Source organism: Oculina patagonica, chromosome 2 (assembly GCF_052425735.1).
Source record: "Oculina patagonica isolate OP01 chromosome 2, crgOcupat, whole genome shotgun sequence".
In the NCBI taxonomy this organism is placed as follows: Eukaryota; Metazoa; Cnidaria; class Anthozoa; order Scleractinia; family Oculinidae; genus Oculina; species Oculina patagonica.
Window position 1 is genome coordinate 24,269,918 of NC_135759.1, and position 11,589 is coordinate 24,281,506.

Consider the following 11,589-nt stretch of genomic DNA (forward strand, 5'->3'; position numbering starts at 1 on the left):
CAAAATGGCGGGTGAATATCGAGACGATATCACACCGCGGTACCGTGTACATTAGGGTCCTTTGAAAGTTATTAGCAAGGATCGGAAAGATCAAGTGTATAGGCGCATTTATTAGGCATCTAACCTTTTCTGGAGAAGCTTAAACGAAGGAAAGCCAAAAGGCAATGGATTATCCTAGTGATCAAATTTGACGCCGGTACGCGTTCTTCTCAACTCATAGTAGGGATATTTGTTTTCCCGGGTTTGTTTTCCACGATGATGAGTTCGGCAAAGAACTATGTCGTTGTCTCTGAACATGTTATTGTAGCGGAAGATTTGAATGGATCAGAGGAGAATCACGATGAATGTAGTAACGGGAACTGCCCCGAATCTTCACTGACAAACAAGCTTTTATCGGATGATGTAGAAATTCAAAACGCCCAAGAAATTTGTTCTGAGGTTTCTAAACTTCCTTCGGATACTGATGAGGAAGCAGTACAAGAAGATTGCGAAGAAACAAGCGGTAATACTGTTGTGGAAGAAGAATTAGAGCACAAAAAAATAATAAGCGAAACTGGCGTCGATAAGACGGAGGAGAGTTTAATGAAGAACGTTGCCGGGGAGTCCTCGGAAGTCACGGAGTCATCAATTGGCGATGGTGAATTTCCGCGTGGTAAAGCGAGCCAAGAATGTCCTGTATCCAGCGATTCTTCAGAAAATCTACTCGGCTCAAATCAACGGAGAAAATTTTCGCTTGAGGAGAGCGATGAAGTTTTTCCGCTTGTCAGGCAAAAAGCAAACTCCGCCGATGACTTGCTCGACAAAAACCTTGTAAAATGGGCGAATGCCGGAAGCTCGCATAGAAATAACAGAGACAAGGATAGTGCACAATCGTCAGAATCACCAAGCAGTGATGTTGAATTTAGTGCGTGCTCTTCAGTCACCGAAGATAGTGGAATTAGCTCTACTGTTAGAGATGAAGAGCTGGAAGAGATTCCACTTAATAACTCTCAATTTAGCCCAGAACTTTACAAGCAGATGTCCAGGTTTGCTGTGGATGATTCGATTGCTGCTTGGATTCCAAAATCGTCGAACACGTACGCTCCTAGCCCAAACTCAAATACGAAGTTAGCATCTGTGACAGACGGTGGAAAGTCGGAGAAGCAGAGTAAACTAAAGTAAGGATTGTTTTATTTCATTTACGGCAATTATACAGCTATCTACTTGTACGTTGTACATTTCAACGTTTTCTTATGTGTACAAGTAGGTCAAACGTAAACAAAGAAATGAAGCAAAAATGTAGCTTGTTTCTAAGAAAATGTTGCAAAATCGGCTACATGTGGAGTGCAACTGCAAGATAGATATCCTGAATTTTAGACATGAAATTATAAAGAAGTTTTTTTCTGTGAAAGATTGGCACCCTGCAGAGTTAATTTAAAACAGCACTAAATGATATTTGTATCAATATTGTTCATTTGAATGCATTTCATGCAAAATTGAAGAAGACAAGAGTTATTGACAATCAATCACTGAAGATGATATTGTGGCAGTAATTCATTCATTCACATGTATTCACTAAATCAATTGTTGGCGTTTACTTTTAACAAAGGAAGCCATGTTTATGTGAAGTTATAGTCTACCATACAAAATTGTTATTTCTGGCTACTTTGCTTTCTTCATCCTTTATTGCACATGTGGTTAAGTCCAACATATTCACAATGCAAAATATGCAGGGTATAGCAGATAATATCCAGCCCTGGCGGCTTTTCCAAAGTCAGATATCAAATATCAGGAAGGGCTGAACATTTCTAGAACAAGATTATTTAATATTCGGTTTTGTTTTGACAATGAAATTATTCTCCAAATGTGAAAACATGAGACAAACACACTCTTTTGATGCATCGAATTTGTTTTTTAAAACATGAATGCTTAAATACAAAATATGGATCTATTGATATTATTTGTCGTTACTTACAATGACATTGTTTTTACCAAAAAGTTAAATCAAATTTGATTATTTATGCAGGATAATATTGGTACCTGAGTTGACAAATGCATAAATATTAACTGGTTGTTTATAAAGTCATTTATAAGAAATTTTGACTGTGGAATCAATTAGATTTGGGAAATGAGGCAAGATGTTTAGGCTTATTTAAAGGAGCTATGAACACTATTTAAAGTTGTTTTTACATCAACTTTCAAAATAAAAGAAACCTCATAATAACAGTTTTCTAAGGCAAAGAAATACAAAATAAATATTTATATAACCAAAATGAATTCATGGATGGTTATAACTGAGGAAAGGTAAGACTGATCGAAAAAAGACCGAAAAAAAAAAAATGGCCAATAGTTCATGATGTATCATCCTTGATGTAGCTTATTGTTTGAACCTTGCAGAAGCCTGTTTTCAAGATCATCTCAAAAGGAACCTGTTCCAGCTTGGAAGTTATTTGGAAAGGTTCCTGCTAAAGATGTCAGTGCTAGCAGCAAAGATCCTCGCAATCAGCCATCATCTTTTGATAGAGGTGAGTAATCAGCAATTAAAATGGCCAACCTTGAATAATGTTGCACTTTTAAGAAAATGTTGAATTCACAATGCTATTCTTTTGTGATTGCGTCCATCCCATTGTCTTAACTAAGTCCTGCCTGTTCCTACAATATACAGTGTATGTATTGTGGTTTAAATTAATTTTGTTTTATTTCCCTTTTTCTCATGTTCACTGTGAGTCATAAACAATACAAAGGAAAATCAAGATTGTTTATAAAATTTCAAGCCAAAAGCCAATTCTAACAACAACATAGCATCCACACATCACCTCCAATGTGTCTCAATCTCCAGTCCAATATTGTACTTTTCCAGAAGTAAAGGATGGACTGTATGTATTATATTGATCACTCCTTGTCACTGATGTTGTTTTTTTCTTTTCATCCTGCAGGCGACTTTAAGCGCAAGTCCACTGGGGATAAGCCTTCATCCACTACTCCAAACTCAAGACCTAAATTTCTCTCAGTTAGAAAAAAGCCTGCAGTTGGAAGCTCAACAACAGCCCTTATCTTTGAAAACAGACCCAGGTATATAATAGTGTGTATGAAGAGCATATTTATTGCGCCTGAGTGCATTGTCGAGTTGTAAGAACACAAATTTTTAAGAACAGAAGAAGCATGATGATGAGGTGCAGCTGAGTGCTTCTCGCATTTCTCCTTGCTTAGAAGAAATCAAAGATAGATTCTGTACTCTGTTATTTGCAGTAAGTTTTAACAACTGTTATTCCTTATAAATTTTACAGCAACCTTCCAGCCAAATCACCAACAGAAGAGAAAAAGCACAGAAGACAATATGAAGCCATGGTGGCTGAAGCAAAGAAGAAAGGTGAAAAGGAAATATTTTCATAAAACATGAACAATAGAATTTAAAATAAGAAAGCACCTACAGTTACTCTGTATTGTTTTGCAAGGTGCACAGAAGTCACAGAAAGTTGTACAACAGGAAACAAGCATGGGCAGAAGCATTATACAAAATGCCATAGGATATGAATGCTCTGACACTATAAACATCAGCTTAGAACTTCATAGCACTGGACATGAACGTTCTATTAATCAAATTGATTTAAAGAATGGTGTTAACGTTTTGTGCCTTGGATACAGGATGTTTACGGTGTATGTCTCTTATTGTGTGTCGATTTACTCTGTGATTGTAGAACTGAGGGACATGAAGCTTCAAGAGAAAAAGCTTAAAGAGAAGTGCAAACAGGAAGATGGAATTGTTTCTGCTGTCTCTTTGTGGGCAAGTGAGATACTGCCCAACTGGGAAACTATGTAAGCTTTCTTTTTACTGGTAACTTTTGAACTTCTTTACTTTCTCATGTTTGTTGAAACTGAGAAACACTGACACTGTAATAATATCAGTATTTATTTTTATTTTTATTAGGCAGCATGCAAAGAGAACTAAAGAGCTTTGGTGGCAAGGTCTTCCACCAAGTGTGCGTGGAAAGGTTTGGAAGCTGGCTATTGGAAATGACTTGCACATCACTCAAGGTGAGTTATATAGTGCATAACTTCAGTCTGTAAGTTCGCGAGATTGCTGACCAGTGAAGTAACAGAGAAATTCTTGTTGAATTCTAACTTCTAATAACTACAATTTTATTTGAAGTGAAACTGAATTTTTTTGCGTGACGTTAAATGGAAATGGCATTTCTAACTGTTTCTATTGCAGAATTGTTTGACATATTCCAGTCTCATGCATATGAAAAGCTCTTCACCACACGGCTTAAAAAGAAGAAAAACCCAACACAGACAGTTGCAGAGCTGCCAGCCAGTGACCACCCAGTCGTCAGCAAGGCTCACACAGTAGAACTCATTATGATGGATGTTTCACGGACATTTCCATCGCTGTGTATATTTCAAGAGGTATTAGTTCAGTTTATTTTGATTCGGCTACCATTGGTGGCCATTGGATTTCAGATCAAGCTGTCCAGGTCCAAGGGCTCACCTGAGTTCATTATTTTTGTTCTGGGATGAGACACTAGCTGTTCTCCTGTCATACCTCTTTCCACCAAGAAATTCATGTTTAACTTTTCTCTATTGACTATGATCTCATACAGTGATGAAATATTGGATGTTTTGTTTTAGGGTGGTCCATTCCATGATGTTCTTCACAGTATTTTAGGAGCATACACCTGTTATCGACCTGATGTAGGATATGTAAGTTATTTTTCCATTACTTTCACCAACAAGTGCAGTAATTTAATTACAATTGATTTTATGGTAGTGATAGAAATGTGTGTGAAAGGAGAATAAGAGTCAGAACTACTGGTAGATTAGTAATAAGGATTTTTCACGAAGCACACTTGTTCCCTGAATATGTAACTGCATATTCCTGTGTAAGCTACAACTAATTCTGACAATCCTTTTTGAAATTTCAGGTCCAAGGAATGTCATTTCTTGCAGCAGTTTTGTTGCTTAACATGGAACCATCTGACGCATTCATCTGTTTTGCCAACCTTCTTAACAAACCATGTCAGCTGGCATTCTTTAGAGTTGATCACCCTATTGTGAGTGCTGTGACAAATTTTACTGTTATTGTTGTTGTTTCGTACTAGAACATGCATTAAAATATTTTGGAAAAGTCATTATTGATTTTGAAAATTGCTTTGTTGGATGTTACTTGTCTTGACAAGTTTATGTTTCATGCATTTATATTTAATGATGGATGTGAAACACTTGAACTTGAGAAATAAATCATGTCCTTAAAAGCTTTTCGAGTCTGCATATTTGAGATTACCTTGTTTCTAGATCCTCAAAATTCGATTCTTTAAAACTCGAAACTCAATCCTTGCATCTCAAAGTTTGAGTCACTCAAACTTTGAGACGCAAGAATCGATTTTTGAGGGTTGAGTTGAGACTATCAAGTTATTTTTGAGTGGTACTGTACATGTAAAGTATAGGCATGTACATTTCTTTATAAACCCCTCTGATGACCAGGTTGAGCAGTGTTATATGTTTCGTGAAATTGTGTGTAAATTACACAACAGTGCAACGTTTTTTGACTTACTGAAATGATACTTCTTTTTTTCTAGATGATCGCTTATTTTGCAGCCTTTGAGATGTTTCTAGAAGAGTTCATTCCTTCACTTCATGCACATTTTATTGAAGAAAACTTCACACCAGATATGTATCTGATTGACTGGTAAGAACATAAATTTTATGTCCTTTGATTTTTCCTAGAAAGATCCTGAATAATGTACATACAGTACTTAAGGTAAAGTGGTTAAGTCTGCATTCAGGCCTAGAGCCCAATCAGACCAAAGCTTATCCAGGTTTCTGTAGCATTTAGTGACTAGGAGATGGAATGAGATGGGTTGTTAGTCCATTGCAGCCCACCAAGTTGCTGGTACCCATTTATAAAATGTAACACCATGTTTTAATGGTATTTTGATGAAACAGTCTCATTGTGACTGTAAAGAACAATGTCTGATACATTTATGTGCACTAATCACAGTGAAACTTACACTGTGTTATTATTGCTGCAGGACATTCACATTGTTTAGCAAGTCGTTACCACTAGATGTAGCCTCAAGAGTGTGGGATGTGTTCTGTAGAGATGGAGAAGCATTTTTATTCAGGGCTGCACTAGGTGAGTTTCTTAGTGAACTTCTGCATACACTTGCAAGATAGCTGCATACCACAGTTCTAAGCAATGCTGCAAGAAAAGAACCTTATGAACTATGATCAAACTACATGTAGTTTTCCTTGACCAAAGGCAAATTTTAACTTTGGGAATCTGAATCGAGAGTGCTCCATAGATAGACTGATGTCAGTCTGATTGAAGTCGCATTTTTGTAACCCATCATACTTGTTCTACAAATGTACATGTAAAGAGAGTGTTGTGCATTTTCAATTTTGATGAAGTTAATTAGGCAAATTGCAGGACTAATTTTGTAGACAGCACCATGGAATTGTAGTATCGTAGGCCTGCAATGCGTTCAAGGAGGTGCAGCTGCGCCCTCTGCATACACTGCGCCCCTTGTACACATTGCATCCTCTGGATGCATTGCATGCCTATTAACCTTTCCCACCACTGTGCCCCCTTCCCCAGTAAACATTTTTCTGTGTATTCTGAATCAAAATATTATTTTTTTCATCACAGGAATATTGAAGTTTTACCAGGACGACTTGTTGGATATGGATTTTATTCATCTTGGGCAGTTTCTTTCTAAGTTACCAGATGACCTTCCTGTGGGATCTCTTTTCCAAGCAATTGCCTCAATTAATTTAATGGAACAGAAATTTACTCAGACACTAGCCATGCAAAAGGAGGTTGCAGCCCAAATAAAAAGTGTCACTGCTCCAACAAAGTGAAAAACATTTAACTGCCTACCGGTACTTCTCTGTACATTGGTATCTCCTTTCTCCGAAATATTATGTGACTTCATCATAAAAGGTCCTTTCATATGAAAAGTAATATATAAATTCACAAACTGTTGCATGATATCCTCATGAAATAATGGTTATCTGATGAGCATATCTGATGGGTTTGTCATTTATGTATGTAGGTTAAAGTCAATTTTATCAAATGTTCAACCTATGAGAAGATGTGTACTACCATGCTTCACAAGCTTGTTTGGTGACAGCTATGCAGCTTTCAATTTCACTTCAACATGTTTTCCACATTTATATTTATCAACTAAGTTTTTCTTTAATTTTTTAACTAGGTAAAGAAAGGGTAGTGTAATAACACTTACTTTACTTCAACTGAATAGGAAGGCTACATGGACAAATTTGTGCCTTGAGTTATGACAAACAGACTTGGCTCAGTGACTTCAAGGCCCCGAGATATGCTGCGGGGCTGTAGGCAAGGGAAAAGCCACAAAGGTCCGCCTAATTGGGGAGACTGTGAGGGTTGAAATGACTCTCAGAATGCAGGAAATGTTCAAAATTTTCCCGGGGGAGAATACACCCAGATCCCCCGTGATGCTCATGCCTCTGGCGCTTGCACCCACCCATGCAAGATTCTGCCTACAGCCCTGTGCTGCACAGTCATTCTACTCAGTCAAAAAGCAACCAGTGTTTTTTCCAACTCATAGTTTGGTTCTGTTATAAGTCATCATAAGATTATTGTTTGTGAAGCAGTGAGCAGTTGCATTGGAAACCCAGAAATACATTTGGAGTCTCAGATTATTTCAGGGCTGCTTTTGCAGTTGTTAGGCTGCTTCATATTTGCACTGGTGACTTTAACATTTCTATTTTTACTATTTATAATGTCACACAAGAACTTACAAAAAACAAAAAGGTATAGTGCCATTCATTCCTCTCAATTATTAATGCAAGATCTATTTTGGTATAATGTAAAGCTATGTAAATATGATTTAGTTTGGTAAATATTATTGTAAAATGTAGACATAATTTCATGTACATAATGTTGAAGAATCATAAAATAGAATCTATAGTACCTCAAATTAATTTTCAAATTTAATTGTTACTTTGGGCCCAGTTCTCATAGTACAACTGGGTATGTTTATAGACCATAGTATTTTTGTAGTGATGTGATTAGTGTTATATGTATGAGGTGCAGATTTTATTACATGCAATAGGGGTGCAATGGGTATGTCTGCACTCACCCACGGGCCACAAAGGACTGCCTTATCGGGGAGTGAGAGTTAAAACAACTCTCAGAATGCAGGAAATGTGGACTAAAATAACTTGATTCTCCAAAAAATTTTCCCTGGACCATTCGAAACGCTCACCCCCCTGGCACTCGCACCCACCCATGCAAGATCCTGCCAAGAGCCCTGGGAACCTAAATTCATGGTCATTTCTGAATTGGCTTTTGCCTCTGTTTAAAGCTGTGGCCATTTATACGGAAATGAGTTTGATAGGTGTACAGATAATGAACATCCGAGTAAACCTAACATGAAAAGGTTTTGCACCAGGCCACATGTAAACGCAAAGGCAAATTACAGCACAGAAGTGGCTGCCAGTGGGAACACAAACAAAGTACGAGCTTCCATGCACTGAAAGTGACTTTCAATTTTGCATGTGGTTACGTGGGGTTTATTTTATATTTTGGTATAAATTTTAATTAAAATGGTTTAAGTGTATGTTGCTCGAAGGAAGTGTGACAAGTTAAAGTTGACTTTTTCTGGGAAATGTTGTATAGTATATGGTTAAGCAAAGAGTTGTAAATAAAAGTTTACAGATAAAGTTTCAACAATGTTGTTGCCCTGTCTTTGTTAGCGTTATAACTGTTAATTCCTTATGTTTTCTACATACAAAGTCAACTTACCAGATCTAAAGCACTTGTTGTACTGTCCAGCCGTTATGAAACATTTCTCCAAAAGTGTTGCGCGAGTTGTCACGCAGAGGGAGTTCTGAGTTGTCACGCATCACTAACCTGTACACAGCCACTTTATTTTTCAACAAAAGAAAGTGAGAGAAAAAGCGAGCAAACAGAGCGTGCGTGCTAAGCACGAGGGGTGGGGAAAGGGGTCGAGCGAAGCCCCCACCCCCTCGCGCTTCCCGTTTTGCGTTGGCGTCCAGCTCCTTTGCGAGGCTTTACCCGCGTTCAACGTTCGATCACAGAAAAATACGAGAGAGAAAGAGATGTGAACAGTCTAACGCATCACTTCCAAGCTATTTATCTGTATTTATTTAGTTTTCGTTATCCTTTTAAAATTTTCATTCGAGTATCACATTCATACATTACAAACTATTTGCCAAATTCCGCTTAAGGGGGGGGCACAGCGGAGAATTTCTGCCGAAATGTGCAGTGATTAGTGTCAACTTGAAGAAATATTAACAATTTTGAAAAAAAAAATTATAGGATAATTCCGATGAGAAAAAAAACTATTCGGTCGATGAAAGCGGTTTTCAAGCACACGTGACATTCACGTGCAGTACACGCCTATGAAAAGTAATAAGGCCGTGTTCACACTTAGTGCACGAGTACTGGTACCTGAGCACCGGCAAAAAGTAGCGTCGTGTTTAGACACAGAAAACCAACGGGCGCTTAACCCTGTATGGCGTGGGTCAGAAAAAAAATATTCCCTTGAGAAATTAAATCAGTCCCTTGAGAGTATACAAGAATGTGGTTCGAGATAGAACAACTTGTCCACTATTCTCCCTTTTCTTGCTTGTACACAAGCAAAAAAGTAAAGAAAAAACCAGATGTTCACATTAGTGCCCATCAAAAATCGTACTCGAGCACCGTGCCCAGGCACCAAGAGTGAACACAGCCTAAGTCTCCTGCTATCAATGATTCAATGGGCGGGTTTTGATTTGATTTGGAAAGTGAGAAGGTGGTGTTTTAAAAATAGGTCATGATAAGATAACAAAAGACGTCTTCTTGTCTGCTAAAAAGGTACTTTTAGGAACGTTTTCACATGTCTCAAGTTTCCTTGGTGTTTTTCCACTTTCGTGTTGTATTATTTTAAGGCTTCCTTCGATTTAAAGGAAATTCCTATCAAAAATAACTCAATACATTGTCATATCTCCATCAAAACAGACTGTATAAAGAGACTGAAACAACCCCGTTTACCCTTTAGTTTTAGTTTCGATTGAAAAGATATATCAAACACTAGTTTTTTCACATTTCCAAACACTTCAAATTTCATCAAAAAATACTCCGCTGCGTGTCGCATTTTCAACCCCTTGTCGCAGTGTTCAGAAATGTGATGAAACACTGCCTCTTGTGTTTGATATATTACTTGAAAAGTTGTATTAAAAATACGGTATTTATGATTTAATAAAAACACAATTCGACACACAAAATTGAACACTGGTTTATTGGCCTCACAATAAGCCCCTTTGGTATTCTAGTTAAATAAATCTCAATTGTAGTTATTTTTCATTTATTCTACTTGCTCCCATACATGTAAGTATGTGTATGTCTATGTCCATGTTATTCACGCATGAAAGTATGTTAAATACTATTTATCTAATTAGTTGTTGTGTAAGTGCTACGTAGAGAAGATAGTGTCATATTGTAATATTTTTTATATAACTTCCAGTATTTTGAACGAAATCGTAATACTGAAAATGCGAAATCTTGACCTAGCATGGGCCATAACAGTAACAAATATAACCCAACCTATACTGCATTTTTGCAATTATCTTTTAAACTATTAAATTTATTTTTTTTGTGTAAGTCCTACGAAAAAAGGGGAACGTAATGTAAGCATTGCATAGTTGCATTGAAAATTATAATTTGCGTTTTAAAAATGTCATAATAAAACTGATGTAATAATATGAAAAAATACTGTTCCAAACAAAAATGCAAAACAAAGCGTAAAGGGAAGGAAAATAAGAAAAACATGCCAAGAAATTACATATCACCAATGTTAGCAAAAAAAAAAAATAAAGCTTGAATTCTTCGGCTTCTAGCATCCTTACTTCATTTAATTTTCTTCAACGCCGAGATGCCGCGCAAAAATAGAAAAAATAGAGGAACAACTAGACACAGATCAACAACAAGGGCTGTCATGAACGAATTTAAATTTGAAATTATTTAAAAGCTTATCAGAACCAACTATAGTTAACTGCATTAGTGTGACCGCGAAGACGACCGAAAGCACTAACTATAGTTAGGTATGACGTTACGTAACTTTAGACTTACAGCCAATCGCAGTGACCGCAGCCAATTTAGCTACCTTATTACATGAAATTTTCGCGACACGTTAATTTCGCGAATTTCGCGATTCTAAAAAAAATCGCGAAATTAAAGTGACGCGAACAATAAGTGTCGCGAACATAACATGACGCGAAAATTAAGTGACTCACATATGTCAATGATCAACAAAGAATAAGTTTAACACCACTAAAGGAAGGCTCAAGAACAATTACTCATGCACGTACAAGCATGACCTCCTTGTAAACATTTTGAGAACTGCTCTGTTGACACTATTGCCGAGATTTAGTCTCGCCCTTGATGGCATGAGTTTTTGTTAATTTTAATGTTATTGTTCCTTTGATGATTTCGTTTTATTTAATTCAAAGGCATGTTAAATAATATTGCCAAGGAAATGTAAATTGTGTCTTACTAAAAAACGCGAAATTAAAGTGATTCAAAATACAACGTTTTCGCAAAATCGCGAAATTTTAGGCCCGGTTCAGACG

The 11,589-nt window shown here is 36.9% G+C and overlaps 1 protein-coding gene across 1 annotated transcript; it reads left to right on the forward strand.

Moving 5' to 3' along the window:
• Position 1: 1 nt before the first annotated feature.
• On the forward strand, positions 2–8,689 carry LOC144643677 (TBC1 domain family member 12-like). Its single transcript, XM_078502996.1, has 12 exons — positions 2–1,157; positions 2,377–2,504; positions 2,916–3,051; positions 3,267–3,349; positions 3,678–3,795; positions 3,908–4,014; positions 4,193–4,386; positions 4,609–4,680; positions 4,902–5,030; positions 5,556–5,665; positions 6,009–6,112; positions 6,626–8,689. Exons 1-12 carry the CDS (start codon positions 256–258, stop codon positions 6,835–6,837), a joined length of 2,295 nt encoding a protein of 764 aa, XP_078359122.1. The 5' UTR covers positions 2–255; the 3' UTR covers positions 6,838–8,689.
• The last annotated feature ends 2,900 nt before the right edge of the window (positions 8,690–11,589 follow it).

Bases quoted from the DNA above. Each gene is read 5' to 3' on its own strand.
- LOC144643677 (XM_078502996.1), top strand. From the start codon at position 256: ATGATGAGTTCGGCAAAGAACTATGTCGTTGTCTCTGAACATGTTATT. The intron at 2,505-2,915 runs GTGAGTAATCAG...TTCATCCTGCAG, and splicing joins GCCATCATCTTTTGATAGAG to GCGACTTTAAGCGCAAGTCC. The intron at 6,113-6,625 runs GTGAGTTTCTTA...TTTTCATCACAG, and splicing joins TTTATTCAGGGCTGCACTAG to GAATATTGAAGTTTTACCAG.